We start from the raw sequence: 18,236 nt of genomic DNA on the forward strand, positions 1-18,236 counted from the left end.
AACAACTTGACCCAGTTGTGAAGCCTCCTCCATTTGCAACAATAACTGGGTCTCATCCCCCTCATCTATACGGGGTGGTTTATAGCATACACCAATGATCATTTTCTTTGTGACCTTAGCCCTCCTGAAATTTCTACCCAAAGAGATTCAACGTTTTCATTGGTAATGTCTTTATTACATGGCATTAAATCTGACTTTACATAAAGACAAACCCCTCCACCCTTTTTAATCTCTCTGTCCATCCTAAAGTTAAAGCTAAGGTAACGGAAGATCCTTATCTGATAAACTATATGCCCCCCTCATTCCAACCCCACAACCGTTTGCTAGTCCCACTGCCCAGTCTACACTAGCTTTCCTATAGAACTCGAGCTCACCCACCCCCCCTTGTCTAGTTTAAACACTCCTCCAGCCTCTTAACCATTCTCTCCCCTAGCACGGCGGACCCCCTTCCATTTAGGTGCAATCCGTCACCGCTGTATAGATTGTACCCCAAAGAAAAGTCAACCCAGTGGTCTAGGAACCCAAACCCTTCCTTCCTACACCAAGACTTTAGCCACACATTTAGCTCCCTAAGCTCCCGCTGTCTCCCTAAACTTGCACGTGGCACTGGCAAAATTTCGGAAAAAATTACATTGGAGGACCTTTCCTTAATCTTAGAGCCTAGATCCCTGAACTCACTCTTTAAGGTCCCCCACCTACCGTGTCTGTACCTGCTAGCTCTGATCACACCCACATCGCCCGCTCACTCAAACCCCATCCTCTGCTTGCCCATCCATCCACAAATCTATTTCTTTTTTAGCATTAGCGCCAGTGCCAGATTTCTTATCCGTGCTCCCGAGGCCGCCCCCATTCGCCACCCTCCTCCCCTCTCCTGCGCATGTGTGTTTGCGACAACCGCTCCACCTTGAGCATGTGCATTTGCGCAGGTGCACATTTAAACTCACCCCACTGCTTCATAAGAAAACAAAATTCCGGTGCGGCCTGATTAGCACCTGCCACACGTTTTGCCCAACTCAGGCTTTGTCACAGGCAGCAAACCAGCCAGTCGTCACTTTATTTACGTGTCTCCCCCTGCCATCTATGATGACATCCCAGTGCGATCTTGGGCACCTACCCTGTTTCCCCGAAAATAAGACACTGGGCCCGATTCACTAAAGTGCGATTTAACGTGCGCTATTTATAGTGTGCGGTAAAAATTTTATCGCATCTTAATTTTCGCGACTTTTCGCACGATTCACTATAAGCATACTCGCGCTATTTTATGCGCGGTATTTCATGCGAAATTCTTGTCGCGATAAATAGCGTGCGCGGTATTTTCCGCATGCACGCTATTTATCGCATGCGCTAATTGTCGTGACATTACTCAAACGACAATCGGCAGCATAAAACTGGCGACATTTTGCCCTGGGAGAGCTAGAGAGTTGCTGTATAAATGTTTATTTGCAAAAAACCCCCAAAAAACAATAAAAATATGTGCTAGAGATAATAAAATGGGGGGGGGGAGGGCATTTAAGAATATTTAGCCAAATACTTAGGGGTCCGTTTGCTAAAGTGGCTTAAATTAAGTGGGAGATTTTAGACACAGAATAAATGGCAAATATGTTATGGGCACTTTATTAAACGGGGACAAATATAATATTGCAATTATTCTGGCAACAAAACATTGGATTGGCAGTTATCACACTCGCCAGAACATACGCTACGTACTAATTAACGCAAGTTTTATTATTCAGCAAAATGGGCTAAAGACAAAATTGTTGGCAGAATATTTGCAAAAATTTAACCCATATAGCATATTTATGCTGTTACTGATAAATGTAAGAATGTAGGAGAAACTACATGAAAGTATAGAATACCATATCAAGGAAGGATAAATAATGAGACATTACTCAGTTCAAAAGTAGAAAAATCTTAAATTTTACTATAAGAAAATATTAAAATAAAAATAAAAAAGGGGGAAGGAAAAAAAAACTTAGGGCTTGCTGCCCTTGAGTTCCTCAATGTCCCTCCTCAGTTGTGCCACTTCCCCCCGGAGCTGGGCCAGCTCGGCCTTCATATTGTCCAGGTCCTCCTGCATGGACCGATGTGATGGTCCTTCGTCGGCAGGAGAACCTGGTGGCTGTGATCCGGGGGGCTGGGGGGGGGAACTCAAGGGCCGGGGAAACTGGGGTCAAACTGGGGGAGGAGTAAAGGGGGGGTGTCCGGGGCCTCCATGGCCTCCTCGGCCCCAGGGGCCTCCTCTGCCTCCTCATCCTCTGGGGCCTTGGGGGCCTGTCTCAGTCCTGGGGCCTCGGGGGCCTTGCTGGGTCCTGGGGCCTGGCTCGGTCCTGGGACCTGGCTTGGTCCTGGGGCCTCGGGGGCCTGGGCAGGTCCTGGGGCCTGTTGAGCCTGGTCTGCCTGGGGTTGTGCCTCCGGAGGGAGGAGAGGCGCCATGTCGATGTTGAGTTCTGTGAGACAGTATTGCAAGATGTTATTTAAATCTATTATACATATATATATATATACATTCATACACAGAGGGCCACCATCCTAAATAATGGGGCCCCTCACAACAACATTTTTTGGGCCCCACTCCTCCCACGCCCCCACTGGCCCCTCCCCCTGTGAACCCTCACATCAATCCAAAGGACACACAGACATTGTTAGCCAGGGCCCCCTAAAACATTTATGGCCCTTCCCCCAAATGACTCAAACTATGGGCCGCTACTTGCTGCTTCCCCCCTGCTTTAAACTCATTTATGCATATGTATTTGAAAATGTCTGTGTGTATATATATATACACAGGTATGGGATCCCTTATCCGGAAACCCGTTATCCAGAAAGCCCCAAACTACGGAAAGCCCATCCCCCATAGACTCCATTTGAATCAAGTAATTCATAATTTAAAAACTGATTTCTTTTTTCTCTGTAGTAATTAAACAGCACCTTGCAATTGATCCCAACTAAGATGTAAATAATCATTATTGGAGGCAAAACCATCGTATTGTGTTTAATTCATGTTTTATTTATTTTTTCTTAGACTTAAGGTATGGAGATCCAAATAACGGAAAGACCCCTTATCCGGAATACCCTTGGTCCCGAGCATTCTGGCTGTATATATATATATATATATATATTATAGCATTCGCTGCACATTTTACTGCAGTGGTCACTTTATGGCATGTAATGTTTTAATGACAATTTATGGCACGGATCACTTTGCAGCACTAGCTACATGCTTTACTGCAATAGTCACTTTATGGCATGTGTGCAATAGACACTTTATGTGAGCACTAATTATCTAATGATAATCTATGGCACGGATCACTTTGCAGCATTGGTTACATGCTTTACTGCAATAGTCACTTTATGGCATGGGTGCACTGATGTCACTTCCTATTTGCTGGTTCACTATGGATAAATAGAACATGGGGTTGGTTAGCATGGTTGCCTTGAGAAAGGTCCCGATGGGGACCGAAACATAACGTTGGCTGTTCATGCGTTTTTAATACACAATTGATTGTTTTTGGAACATAACTCGGTGTTGCTGGTCTTTTTTGGATATATATATATATATATGTATATGTATTTGTTTTTCAAAATGCCACAACATATTTAAAATTCCCTCTTTATTGTCAACTTTATTGTGTATTTTTGAAAAAACATGTATATATACACACATATATATATATATAGAGAGAGAGAGAGAATATACATTTCAAGTTCAAATTACTTGCTAAATCTTTTAAGAAACGTATTTTGTGTAAAACCATATTAAAGTAGAATAATTACCTGCAGCAATTTCAGAAATCTCCTGAAAGTTCCTGCGCTTCAGGTCTGACCAAATCCGCTGGAGCAGGCGGAGGTCCATTTCTATACGAAAGCCCCTGCGCAACTCAGCTATTAGGTTGCGCAGGATAGCTCTCTTGCGCTCATGGACCCCTATTGGCCCCAGCGGCAGCCTGTCATAACCTGAGCGCAGGAGGAACTCTATAATATAGCGCCTCTCCTCCATTAGCAGCTCTGAAACCCCAGGCATGGTGCTCTCAGTGTGGTGACAGCAGGCTCAATGACACAAAATGGCCACAAGTCGCACATGTCACGAGATTCAAAAATCACCACAAAATGGCCGCAAGTCGCGCGTGATTACAAAGTCGCGACAAATCGCCAACATATACCTAGTACTGTATATTATCGCGACTAAATATTTACCGCTATATAGTACTGTATATTATCGCGACTAAATATTTACCACTATTGTACTGTATAATATCGCGACTAAATTTTTACCACTATTGTACTGTATATTTTGGCGACTAAATTTTTACCGCTATAGTATTGTATATTAGTAGCGAAATTCCATACATGCCAAGACTTTAGTAAAATTCAGTAAAAAGACACATACTTGAATAAATAACACTGTAAGTCCATATTTTATTGCCAAAAACTCATTTACTGTACTTTTCTATAATTTTTCGCCTGCCTGTATTAGGTGTTAATTTTCGCATAGCCGAATGCGATATTTAGCGCGCCTAAGTTATAGTGAATCATGCAATCGTATTCTTTTCAATGCAGAAATTAACGCATGCGTTAAACTAGCGAAAATTTACGCATGCGATATGGCGACTTACCACATGCGGTAATGCTGTAGTGAATCGCGCGCTAATTGTCGCGACTTATTTAACGCAAAAAAGCGTGCGATAATTTTTATCGCACTTTAGTGAATCGGGCCCACTGTGTTATATTTTTTTAAGCTCCAAAATATGCACTAGGTGTTATTTTCAGGGGATGTCTTATTTTTCCATGAAGAATAATACAGTACACATTTATTGTTGAAAAAAAAGGAAATTTATTACCTGTATAAGGTACAGTAATAACGGTAGTTGTCATCACAAACCAGCATAACCAGACAAACTGTGGATCCAATTTCTTGTTACTACGCTGCCATTGTTTCCATGTACAACAATCTACGGTATGGTACATTTACACATTTATTCAAAGACAATCAAGTCATCATCTTCTGGAACCTCATCATAACAATCCACACCCTGAAGTTCCAGGTCAGTTAGTTGTGACTCCATTTCTTTCAGAATCAGTGGACGAAATCTCTAATGTTTAGCAATAGCACTGTCCTTAAATGAGTACTTCTTATCAAGTTAGCTAGCAAAATGCAACTGTCAGTGATTTTCTCCCATGAATTCTTCACCCAAGTCACAATCTCTTGCAGTTTAGGCTTCACAAAGTTTCCACGCTGATTTCTCTCCATTCTCTTTTCAATGTAGTCATTAATTTCCATGCGCAATGGCTTGTTTATTGCAATATCAAGAGTCTGGAGATAGGCCGTCATTCCTGCAGGAATCATTACTTGATCTAATTTTCTTTCACGAAGAAATGACTTCATATCTTTAGCACAGTGAGTGCTGGTTGCATCCCAGACTAGCAGACCTCTTTGGCCCCCTCGCATAACAAGTGGCAGCATTAAATCGACCCACTTTCTTATAACTGCTTGTGTGGCCCAGGCTTTTTCAGTTTCAAGAACAAAAATTCCCAAAACACATTCAATCTTTTCCTTCTTGCCCTTAGAAATGATTAGAGGTGTGATTTTAGTGCCATCCAGACGAATTGCCAAAATACAGGTAACGCATGCACTTTCGTAAGCAGTGGAGGGAATGTACACTGAGGAGGCACCCCCGCTGTTCAATTGTTGTTTGAGATGATTGGCCCATAAACACTGCAGTTTCATCCATAGCAATCATGTTGGAAAGATTGTATTTAGAGAATTTAATATCATCAATAAAGGACTTGAATGCAAGTGCTCGCTTAATAACTTAAGCATCTTCCAGCCTAAACAATGGTGTGGATCTTCTTAAAGGAAATGTAACACAAAATTTTTACATTCAATATATCCTTTCTAAATACTTTTTTTTAGCAAATATACAATAGAAAGATTGCAGTAGTATATGTGGTTTTTTTAAAAAAATGACTTTACCTAAGACTTACTGAGCTCAGGCAGCACATCTCTCCCAAGTCTCGTAGCCTGCTTCCGTTCCACTCCCCCTACACCCCCATCCTTTCCCAGTGCAGGCTCTGGCAGCGCTTCTCCTAACAGGCACGCAGATGCATCAAAAGAGGAGAAAAGGTCCGTCTCCTATCCCTCTTCCTTCCCCTCTCTGTGCCAGATCACTAGTGCCCATTAATAAAATAATGGTTGCTGACCTGATCCACACTTGTGTTTTTTAGCATTTCCCTTTTCCACTTGTTCAAGCAGTTTACCATACTCTGCTCGCCACTTGTGGACCAATCACATATTCAACATCTTTTCTTTGCAGAAAGCGTGAAGATTTGGCCCCAAGAATCTTCCACGATTCTCCTCTTGTTCTCCACAGGTAGCTTTTTCTTTTTGTGCTCATGCCTAAGGGTAAAAAAAATGACACTGGGGTATCTGGGTGGGGGGAGGGCGGTCACTTAAAATGACACAGAGGGTATCAGATGGGGGAATCAAAATGGCACAAGAGAATCGGGGGGGGGGGGGAATTACCATTTTAGTAACCCCTTCTGATCCTCCTGTGCCTCTTTTTATTGCCCCCTTTGATCCTCATGTGCCCTTTCATTGCCCCCTTTGATCCTCAAGTGCCTCTTTTTATTGCCCCTTTGATCCTCATGTGGCTCTTTTTATTGCCCCCTTTGATCCTCATGTGCCTCTTTTTATTGCCCCCTTTGATCCTCATGTGCCCCTTTCATTGCCGCCTTTGATCCTCATGTGCCCTTTCATTGCCCCCTTTGATCCTCATGTGCCCTTTCATTGCCCCCTTTGATCCTCATGCGCCCCTTTCATTGCCCCCTTTGATCCTCATGTGCCTCTTTTTATTGCCCCCTTTGATCCTCATGTGCCTCTTTTTATTGCCCCCTTTGATCCTCATGTGCCTCTTTTTATTGCCCCCTTTGATCCTCTTGTGCCTCTTTTTATTGCCCCCTTTGATTCTCATGTGCCCTTTCATTGCCCCTTTGATCCTCATGTGCCCCTTTCATTGCACCCCTTTGTCACATTTTCATTCTTATCGGTACCTGGCCCTCGTCTACTCCTGCCTTCTCTCCCCTGTGCGCTACCTGCGTGATCTCTCTCGCGGCGTTGCGCCTTCACAGCACATTGAGTGGTGATGTCGCGCGTGAGAGAGACCATGCAGGCAGCGCACAGCGGTCGCAGCGCTAGAAGGAATCCATCGGTGGGTGTCTTATTTTCGGGGGGGTGCTTTACTTTCTGAGGAGGCCCTATTTTCGGGGAAACACGGTATTATTAGAGGCTTTCTGTAACGGATGCTATGTATTGTTTCATCCAGTTAGCAGCTCCATTCATAACTTGTTGCTACCACTCAGCGGATGCTATTCTATCTATTTAATATGTCGCAACAATTATCGTATAAGGTTCATTACTGCTCTAATAGCGAATCATTCTCACTTATATCTCACTGCATATATCCCCTCCATTTGCCAGCACCATCACATTTTCCTAAAGCAAATAGCAGCTTTTACCCGGTAGCCATTTTTCCTCTGATACATAATCAGATACATTTAAATCAGACTTTCTCCCAATCTCTCTGCCTTAAAGAGATCTCTAAAAACACATTTATTTAGAGAAGCTTACCCTAATCTAGTTTAGAAATACCCTGTGCCACACCAACTCTGGTCATGCCCATTCTCACACCTTGTGTCTCAACCCTTTCTCCTTGTAGATTGTAAGCTCTTTTGGGCAGGGCCCTCTTCACCTCTTGTATTGGTTATTGATTGCTTTATATGTTACTCTGTATGTCCAATGTATGAAACCCACTTATTGTACAGCGCTGCGGAATATGTTGGCGCTTTATAAATAAATGTTAATAATAATAATAATAATAATCCCCAAACAGCACACACACAGACCGTACAGCGTACATTTCATCATGAAAAGAGGCTCACACAGGCAGAACTGTCTCTGATAAAAGTTCTGTTTTGTTTGAGCTGAGCTCAGGAGAGAAAGTTAGGAGAAAAAAATGAGGCAAACAGCTAGAGCTGAGTTTCTATGTGAACCAGCAATGCCATCTCTTCACTGGCTGCTGGACTGGAGGGCGTGTTTAGTAATCTGAGCTTAGAACAAATGAGCATGCCCACAAGCCAGAAGTCAAAGCAAGTGGGTTACAGGAGGAGAAGGAAATCTAAGTGATTAAGGAGATGTTGCAGCCTTACTATTAACCTCTGGACAACCAGAGTGGCAGGTATTGAAAGATTTCAAAGAGGCTGCTCACTGATTATTTTTTTGTGTGTGGGGTTTACATGTCCTTTAAAGGAGAAGGAAAAGGTTAAAATCTCAACCCCATTAATGCAAAGTCCTAATGTCCCTGTAGCTGATCGCTATATTTTTTTTACCTTTATATGCTGTATATTCCTTGCACTGTCCGATTAAACTGATAAACTGAACACTATATATCTCCTATTGCAGCCGCCATGTTTGATATTTAAATTAGTCCAACATGGCGCCGCTTAACCTAATGTGCCTGCACGAATCCCCCCCCCCCCAGACGTGAGCGCGACATGCAGTACTGTGCAGAACGACCGTGAGAAGGGGCATGCTCCTGCTTGTGCGCGCTCAAAGAAGATGCAGATGTGCATGTGCCACCTAAAGAAGCCGGTCGTAGTGTCTGTGCAGGAGCGATGCATTATGAGAATCCTCTTTACCCAGCTCAGCGTTTTTTCTTCCTGTTTGGCTTCTGATCTTCTGAACGATTGAAATATGGGGAGACTTAAGGGCACTATTAAGAGAACTGAAGGTATGCCTGCAGCTTGGGATTAACTCTTTACTAGCCTTTCCTTCTCCTTTAAGGTTTATTGCTACTCTCATACTGTATAATTTTCACTTAATGAAATGGCTAATGTATCAGCCACATGTCTTTTTCTTAAAACACCACAGATCCACCATAAAGACAACTGTATCTAAATAAATGTGTGTAAAGATAGGCTTTCATTAAAACCATTCAGGGATAATATATTAATCAAGTAAATCCAGCGGCTTTCTTTAGATAACTGTGTATGGTTGAGGTTCCCCCCTCTAATACCCAAATTGGAGATATGCTCCCCAATTCTTTGTCACAGAGTTCTATTGGTTTTGCCTATATACTTTAAACCACAGGGGCAGATGATCATATATACATATGACCCCCGTAGTTTTACAGTTCACATGTTGTTTGTTATGGTGAAATCTGCCAAATCTATCACTAAAAGTGATGTTAATGATATATTTGCAAATATTACACGAGCCACATGAAAAGGTCCCAAGTTTTACACATTTTGAACCCATGCCCCTATTGTTCTGAAAGTGACTCCTGACAAGCATATCCTTAAGATACAGACAAAACAGTCTGTTTCGTTGGTACATTCTGTAATCAATGGAAAGATATACAAAAAATATTGCAAAAGCATTGGCATATACTTAGAACAGATCCCACACTTCGCAGATTCCTGGGCAAATCCCCTCAAATGACACCTAGAAGAGCACCTAATCTTAAGGATATGCTTGCAAGGAGTCACATGGGGAGCATATCTCCAAAATTAGAATGACAACAATGCTTATGGACAATGGCAAGCCAGATATGGAGACCCTGGATGACAATAATAAAAAGACCAAGATAATAACTTTTGTGAACAAACTTTTTTATTGCAGTCATAATGGAAATTTTACAGACTTGAAAGTCACAGTGATTGAGAGGGTCACTTTGGGTATTAGAGGGGGGGAACCTCAACCATACAATGTTATATAAAGAAAGCCGCTTGATTTTCTTAATGAATACATTTTTCCCGAATGGTCTTAATGAAAGCCTATGGTTACACACATTTATTTAGATACAGTTGTGTTTATGGTGGATCTGTGGTATCTTGTAAATAAGACATGTGGCTGTTACATTAGTAATTTCTTTAAGTGAAAATGATGCAGTATCAGAGTAGCAACAAACCTTAAGAGATAACTGTTGCTAACCTTTACCTGTGGATCGAAACATGTTGCAAGTGGACTTAATTATTGAAGGACACAATACACTATATTGCAGATTAAACAATTTGTAATAAGATTTGTAGCTAGTACATTTACCAAATTGAGAATGATTCGTTATTAGAGCAGTAATGAACCTTATACGATAATTGTTACAACACATAAAATAGATACAATAGTGTCCATTGAGTGGTAGCAACAAGTTATGTTTGGAGCTACTCACTGGATGAAACAATACTCAGCATCCGTTACAGAAAGTCTCTCATAATAGGTGATTTAAGAATCGGTGCCCCAGATTGCAGTTGTGATGTCATCTTAGTGGGCGGGGGGGAAACACGCAAATAATGCAACGACTGGCCGGTTCACTGTTTTTGGCAAAGCCTGAAATGGGTGAAACACACATCAGGGGATAATGCTAAAAATGAAGTAGATTTGTGGGGGGATGGGCAAGTGGAGGTTGGGGTTTAAGTGAGTGGGCAGTGTGGGCAGTTTGTCAGGTGTCACATGAGCTCCTCATCTTGGAATGTGTCTGTGACACGCACATGCTCAGTGTGCTCTGAGCAGTTGTTGGGAAGATAAGCTGAGGGGTTGTTGCAACTTATCCAGCAAAAAGTGAGGTTTGTCTGTCATATAAGCTGATGTTACAGGGCTGATTATTAAATTCTTGTGCTAAATGTAACTTGTTTCAGAGCTGCCATGTAACTAATCTGCCACATATTGTGACATTTATATTTCGTATATGGAGTTTATTGTGTGTTGCTCCCTAAGCTCAGTAACTGACAGCAGCACAGAGCATGTGCAGTGAATCAGCAGAAGACAAGATGGGGAGCTACTAAGGGAATCTTTTGGGGCACAGAACTTCCCTACTAAAGGGCTGTGGTTGCCTTGAAATGATACATAAGTCAAAAACATAATGTACAGCATTTATAGTTTATTTATTTAGTTAAGCTTTAGTTCTCATTTAAATAAATAAATTATTGTCTATCCATAAACAAAGAACAGTGCTCTGTACTGCAGTCCAATAAAGTAAGACACATACACTACTGATCAAATAAAAAATAAGATTAATAATCTAATAGGGGTTGATAAGCAAAGCTACTGTAGGGACTTATGGGGTTAGTAGCCCCTATGGCTTTAAATCCCTACACTTTCTATTTTAATTCACTAGGCAGAAGCCCAGGTATCTAGTTTTTGTAATTATCTGTTATTTCCCCATAGGTTGGAGACCAATTCCTGACACACAGTAAGATAATGCTTGGAAAGGTGTGGCACTTCTTCTTTCGCGTTCACTGTTGAACCGGGTGAATATGTCCTGGGACCAATGTGTCCAAAAATCTCAATAAAGGGTTTATTCCTGGAGGGACAATCCCTCTAATGAAAGTCAGGAAACAGGGACCCCATGTATGAGGTTTCGTTAGAAACAACAAGAGGTGTTGTATTACAACAACATCACATTACTTTTCAACTTAGTGAAGGCCCCGTCCTGCGTGAGGGAGTCCAATGTGACCTGTGTTCTGTCTAAACTAATTGGATATGGCATTTTGATGCAAGATAGGGTTACTGTTTTACTGAAATGTTGTAAACTATGCTTATGATTCATAAAATAGTTGTAAGTAAGCTGTACAGATTAATGTGCAAGTCTTGTTTCACCCTTAAAAGTTCCCAGTGCAGCATCAATCACTAGAATTGCTAAACAAACAACATTTTTTTTTTCATATTAAGCCAAAGTCCTTTGTCAAAAGCTTGATAATGGACTATGACCCAAGATACTGTATGTTCTGTACACATTACCAATTTTTTTGCTGTAATCACTGCTAACCTTCCTTATCATATGACTGACAGGCTATGCTATGACCCACCATATTTATGCTTATGTTCTCCTAGTAATATACAATATAAGCCTTACCATACAGCCTTACAATTGTATGAAACTATTGTCCAACCCTAAATTTGTATGACCCATCTATACATTTCAACAACTCAGTAGGCTACTAAATTAAATTTTTTTGCAAGGGTCATTGTTGCATGATGGAATAGTATCTTAGTATGTTTCTCATTGTTGTATATTAACCATAAATTTACATTTATGATAAACCATAATGTATTAAGTGTACATTTTAAAAAGACCTAACAGTTTATAAAATATAATTTTGTTTAAAATGTTACTGTGGAAGAACTTACATCATTTTCAATTTCAGTGTATGTCAACTGCTCTCGTAGAGCAGCGAATATACTTGGAGACATGGGAAGATCCATGGGAGAAGGAGATGAAGAACCATTGGTCGGGCTGCCAGTATATAATAAAAAAATAGATAATTAGAATATTTATACATGTAGGGAAACAATGCATTTAAAGTGCTATGTGAAGAAACTAGGGATGCACTGAATCCAGGATTCGTTTTGGGATTTGGCCAAGATTCTTCCTTTTTCGGCAGGATTTGGATTTGGTTGAATCCATGCTCCTGGCTGAACCAAATCCTTAAAATCACATGACTTTTTGTCGTGTAAACACAAAAGTTGAAAATCGCCATGTGCTGCGCCATTTAACCTTTCTGTAGCCTAATGTTTTGGTTTCAGGGTTCAGCCAAATCCAAAAAAGGGGATTCGGTGCATCCCTAGAAGTAATTAAGAAAACAAAACTTTCTTGACTTCCTGAAAAAAATTAAGGATAATTAACATTATCCATAAGTTTTTAAAGGAAGCCCAGAAAGCCTATCAAGTCTACTGAGAATAAACAAATATCTGCCTTCATCTAACTACAGCTTGCAAAGAAGCAGCTCATTATACAGAGACTTTTGATGGGACTGCTGGTTTGTTTTCATCTTGCTCAAAAGGACTGGAAGTAGAATCAGACTTGAATTTAAATGTCAGATTTTGCACTAAGTACAAGAAACTTTACCTATCTCTTAATCAAAACAATAGGCAAAAACATGTTTAGCACAAGCCTATTAGTTGAACTAATGTTAAAAATGGGGGTATACAGCCCATATAAAAAGATGATAGAATGCATACATTATGCACACAACATTATACAGATATAACCTCATTTATATGATCCAGAGTAATGCAGACGCAGTAATGCATTTGTAAAATTACTCATACTGGGAAAATTAACTTCCTTGCTGATCACAGTACTATTTCACATTTGTCCTTGGTTTAATAATCAAATTGAAAAACATTATACAATAACAACTTCAATCAGGGTCTGACTGATGGCGGGGGCCCCTCCCCTGATGCGTTAAACTTACACGCACTCAGGGGAGACAGGCAGGAGCCCCTGCTGGGGGGGGGTTAGGGAGGCGCAGTGGGTGCCCCTGAGGGATTTATGGGGGCACAGCTGTGGCCCCTAGGGGGGGTGAGAGACACGGGCAGCGAGGACACCTGCTGAGCCCCTGGGTTTATTCTGAAATTAACAAGTGAATTTGGCAATCAGAAAAATCTAAAGCAACTGGACTAAGTAACTATTGAAGACGTTTCACTACTCATCAGGGCAACTACTTCAGTTCAACTAACTGGTTTGGAAAGTCCTCAGCATATAGAATCCTCCACTGATCCAATCACAATGGCACACTGTAATTCTTCAGAAAGGTGACACCTGAAACTCACAGAGGTGTAAATGCTGTGGGGTTACTTTGATAGGATTACGAAGTATCATGCAACTCATAGAGACAAATGTAACTTGCAAAAGTTGCATGAATGGATGTGTGAAGAGTTCTGAAGTTGCCGGGATACAGATGTTAGAACAGCATTGTATGTAGCAGGCAGATGGTGTTGAAGGCCCCTGTTTAGAGAAAATTTGGACATTGCTATCTTCAAAGGAGTGTGCCTTGTCTTTTAGGTGTAGAAAGACAGCCGAGTCTTGTTCTGTAGAGTTGACCCTCCTGTGCTGAGCCATTTGCTCTGTGAGCAGTCGCTTCAACTCCCCAATGTATAGGTCTGTGCACTCCTCACTACACTGGACTGCATATACCATATTGCTTTGTTTTTCCTATGATGTTGGATCTTTTGGGTGTACTAGTTTTTGTCTCAGTGTGTTGCTAGGTTTGAAAAACACAGGGATGTGGGAAGTGACACCTACCTACCTAAACCAGTGACTTGTTGTAGTTCCTTGAAAGTTAAGGAACCCCTTTCCACTTCTTCCATGTTCAATTTGGCTACAATTTTGTAGTGATTCAGTTCAGTCAGTTGAACTGAAGAAGCTGTGACTTGGATGAATGAAACTTTCATAGTCCATTTCTTTTTTGTGTAGGTTAGTCTGCAATAAAGCTTAATAACAGCAGTTATTCTGCCTAAGAGTGCTTCCTCTATTCTACACATTTCTAGATTTCTTTTTTGTTGACTATAATGTACAGATGATGGCTGCTTCTCTCACATGGTGCAATAATACCAGTAGCAGTACGCTTTTAAAAAAACATACTGTGCATAGTGATGAGTGATTTTTTTCACCAGGCGTGCAATCACTGCAAAATTCTGCATTTCGGCATTGGCAAATTGCTTCACAAAACTGCTTTGAAAAATTTGCTGTGACAAAAAAATTTTAGAATGAGAAAAAAGTTGCATCAAAAAAGTCGCAGTTGCATCCAAAAAATTGTCATGTTATGCAAATTTTTAGCAGTTTCGCTAACTTTTCAGCAAAGTGAAATGGGACAGATTCACTTATCACTAACTGTGTATATATTGAAATCCAATCTTATGCATATTATAGTGCATATTATATTAATAGTTTGAATAGAAGGCTGAAGGAAATAAGTTTCAAAAAATTTATATAGTGTAATTGAAGTTTATTTTGCTCGACAAACACAATAGAAAACAATTAGTAATTATTTCTTAGGGTGACAGGTCCCCTTTAACACCTCCTAGGAGAGTGGGTGTTACTAAAAAAACATTGCGGAGTGTTTGTGAAAACAAGATGGAGTTTGCAGTCGGATTTTTGTTGGATTGTGAAGAAGAGAATCAAGTATGTGATCGCCCTAGAGTGATGCATCCAGTTTTCAGGGAACCTGTCATTTTCAGAACAGTAGTTTTCAGAAAGTAACAGGTACGTGCGTAATAGTGTGCTAATATTGTGTGCTATGAATTAACTATTAAATATATTGCATGCTTTAAATTATGGCTTAAAAATATGCCATTGCAAGATAAATAATGGCAATAACATTGCTTCTTAATTCAGACGTGTCCTTTTTGTGAATTAATTATTAATTCTCAAAATATAAGAAGTGATAATATTTTTAACACTTGTGAATCGCCCCTATGTGTCTTACCTTAGAAGTAAGTAAATATGAAAAGTGGAAAGTGGTGCTTTTTGTGATGTTTTTTTTGTTTAAAAACGAATGCTTAAATGGTACTTTCATAGGTTTGTCTGTGTGTGTGTGTGTGTGATTGTTACCAGAAGCAAACAGGCTGGAAGGAGAGCTCAGAAAAGAAGGAAAACAACAGACATTGTTGCTACTATTGTTCTGGTGCTACTCATCCCCCATTCTGCTAATTATTTAGGGTTGGGGAAAAGAAGCAGAAATGGTTGGCTGGTTTTAAAAGCCAGTGCAGAGTAGTGATGATGAATCTGTCCCGTTTAGCTGCATCAAAAAAATTGTTAATTCTGGAAAAGGACACATGACAATTTTTTTTTGACACACAGAGAATTTTTGGGCAGCAAATTTTTGCACCCGTTTCACAAAAAAATCCACCAATGGCGAAATGTGGAAATTCACTGAGAATATTTTTGCCTGCCGAAAAATATAGCAATGTCCAAATTTTTGACAAAGAAGGCCACTGGTTTGAAGAGGTTTAAAAGAGGTTGTTCATGTTAAGGTGGAAAATTCATTCTTAAACAAGGGCGGGGGCCTTCACCACCATCTGTCTGCTACATACAATGCAGTTCTAACATCTGTACCTCAGCGGTTTCAGAACTCTTTACACATCCATTCATTGTCCCGCATTCATGCAACTCTTGCAAGTAACATCTGTCTCTATGAGTTGCATGATACTTTAGTAATCCTATCACAGTAACCACACAGCATTCACACCTCTGCGAGTTGTCACCTCTCTGAAGAGTTACAATGTGCCATTGTGATTGGATTAGTGAAAGAATTTATATGCTGTGGACTTCCCATACCAAGCATACCAAGATCGCCAAGCAAGGAGTTTCAGCCCATCCTGGCTCCTTGATTCCAAAAACCCATGCTCCAGAGCTCCAGGTCCCATCCAGTACCCCCGAAGATCCTGTGCATGTTGGAAGGGCACATCTCTCTGAGCTAGAGAAACTTCAGAGGCATTCAGCTGGTCTGTGCTTGTATTTTGGAGGCAAGGCTGACTTTGCTATTAACTGCAGGGAAACACCAATGCCTAGGTAAGATTGGGGAGTCTTATCTGGGCAGCCCTGAACTTTCTCCCCAAAAGAACTCCCACAGATTCCTGCTTTCTGGGCAGTTCCAGCTGGCTTCCAGAACTGTTAACTTTAAAGCTTTTCCTTTAATCAATCCTTGATGTCTGAAATCATCTCTGTGACAACAGGGGAATTCTCTCTGAGTGTGGGGTCTCTGCATAAAGAAAAATGATCCTTTTCTCATCATCAATTGTCCTTCTGCTCCGGTGGTATTGGGTCTACCCCTGGCTCCATCATTGATTGGTCCACCAGCCAAGTTTCCCATTGGAGTCCATACTGCCTCAAGAATTGCCTGGCCCCCACATGTATCCAACAAATAACATTTGCCTGTGTTGAACCTCAAGACCTGTCGCCCGCATATAAAGACTTTTTGGTGTCTTCTGCAAGAAGTCTGCAAAATTCTTCCTCCTCATTGCCCCTATGACTGTCCATCAATCTTCTAACTGGAACCATGCCCCCTAGACGCCATACCTACCCCCTATCTCCAGCTGAGGCCCAAGCAATGAAGGGCTACATCCAAGATAATCTTTAGTGAGGCTTCATACGGCCATCTATCTCTCTTGCTGGGGCTGAATTCTTTTTTGTAGAAAAGAAAGATGGGGGTCTTTGTCCTTGTATTGATTACAGGGGCCTCAACAAGATTACTGTTAAGACCCGTTATCCCCTACCCCTCATCTCTGAGCTGTTTGACCAGTTGAAAGGGGCTAGGGTCTTCACTGTATACTAGGGGGGATTAGTAGAAGATGACCTTTAACAGCAGAGATGGGCATTATGAATACTTAGTGATGCCCTTTGAGCTATGCAATGCCTCAATGAAATCTTCAGGGGTCTTCTGGATCAATCCTTAGACAACATTCTATTTTTTTCCAACAACATTAACAGTCATAGAGCCCAGGTACAAAAAGTACTCTCTCATCTGGGGGAAAACTTTCTCTACAACTTCAAGCTGGAAAAATGTGTCTTCTAGGTCCCCAAGATTTCATTCCACAGGTATATCATCTCCCAGGAAGGGTTTGAGATTGATCCTGCCAAAGTTTCCTGTATTCAGGACTGGCCCCTTCCTACCTGTACTAAGGCCATACAAAGATTTATTGGCCATCTTGTTTCAAAGGCAAACACTGTATGGGAAGTTACATCCCTGTGAGTACTTTTCTAAATAATTTTCTGCTGCTAAGGAAAACCACGGCAATGGAAACCAAGAATTACTTGCAGTCAAGATAGCCCTAAATAAGTGGGGGCATCTTCCAGAAGGTACACTGCATCCCATCACCTTTTTTATATACCATACAAATCTGGAATATATTCAGGCTCTCAAAAGACTGAATCCTGAGTATCATCACAGTGAAGATAAGGATCCAATCATTTCTCCTAGCAGTATTGTTGCCTCTCTGGTTCCACAGTTCATCTCTCAGATTCAGTCTGCTCAATTCTCTGCATTCCCTGACACTCCCATTGGCATGGCTTATATCCTGAACTTCATCATTCTATTCCTCAGTAGACTCGTTGTTCCAAACAGGCCGGGCATCCAGGAGTGAGAAAGACCATGGACTTGTTAAACCATCTTGTATGGTAGCCATCAGTGCAGGAAGACACTTCTTGCCCCATCTAAACCCAGTCATTCTCTCCCATGTGGGTTATTATAGCCTCTTACTATTTCCTATTGACCGTGGACTCACAGCCATGGATTTAATTGCTGTGTTGTCACCTTCCAAGCCACTGCTTTAGCAAGATGGCACATTTGATCCCGCTATGTAAGCTTCCATCTGCTCCTTATTCATTACATTTTTCACCTCAATGGATTTCAGTCACAGAATGTGTCTGACAGAGGTTCGCAATTCATTTCCAAATATTGGTGTTCCT

The 18,236-nt window shown here is 41.1% G+C and overlaps 1 protein-coding gene across 3 annotated transcripts in view; it reads right to left on the reverse strand.

Annotated features, from left to right (window-relative positions):
- The window catches only part of stat4 (signal transducer and activator of transcription 4), a 284,828-nt gene that overhangs the window by 17,396 nt on the left and 249,196 nt on the right, over positions 1-18,236 (reverse strand). The window contains exons 23-24 of one of the 3 annotated variants that reach the window (XM_031893223.1): positions 12,176-12,281; positions 4,845-6,391 (exon numbers count right to left, since the gene is read on the reverse strand). In XM_031893223.1, the coding sequence (XP_031749083.1) occupies positions 6,386-6,391; positions 12,176-12,281 (112 nt within the window). In that variant the 3' untranslated portion in view covers positions 4,845-6,385. Of the gene's footprint in view, positions 1-4,844; positions 6,392-9,652; positions 10,376-12,175; positions 12,282-18,236 lie in introns of those variants that run through there. The other 2 variants (XM_031893221.1, XM_031893222.1) reach the window with 2 other exon arrangements.

This window comes from Xenopus tropicalis, chromosome 9 (genome assembly GCF_000004195.4).
Source record: "Xenopus tropicalis strain Nigerian chromosome 9, UCB_Xtro_10.0, whole genome shotgun sequence".
Taxonomy (NCBI): domain Eukaryota; kingdom Metazoa; phylum Chordata; class Amphibia; order Anura; family Pipidae; genus Xenopus; species Xenopus tropicalis.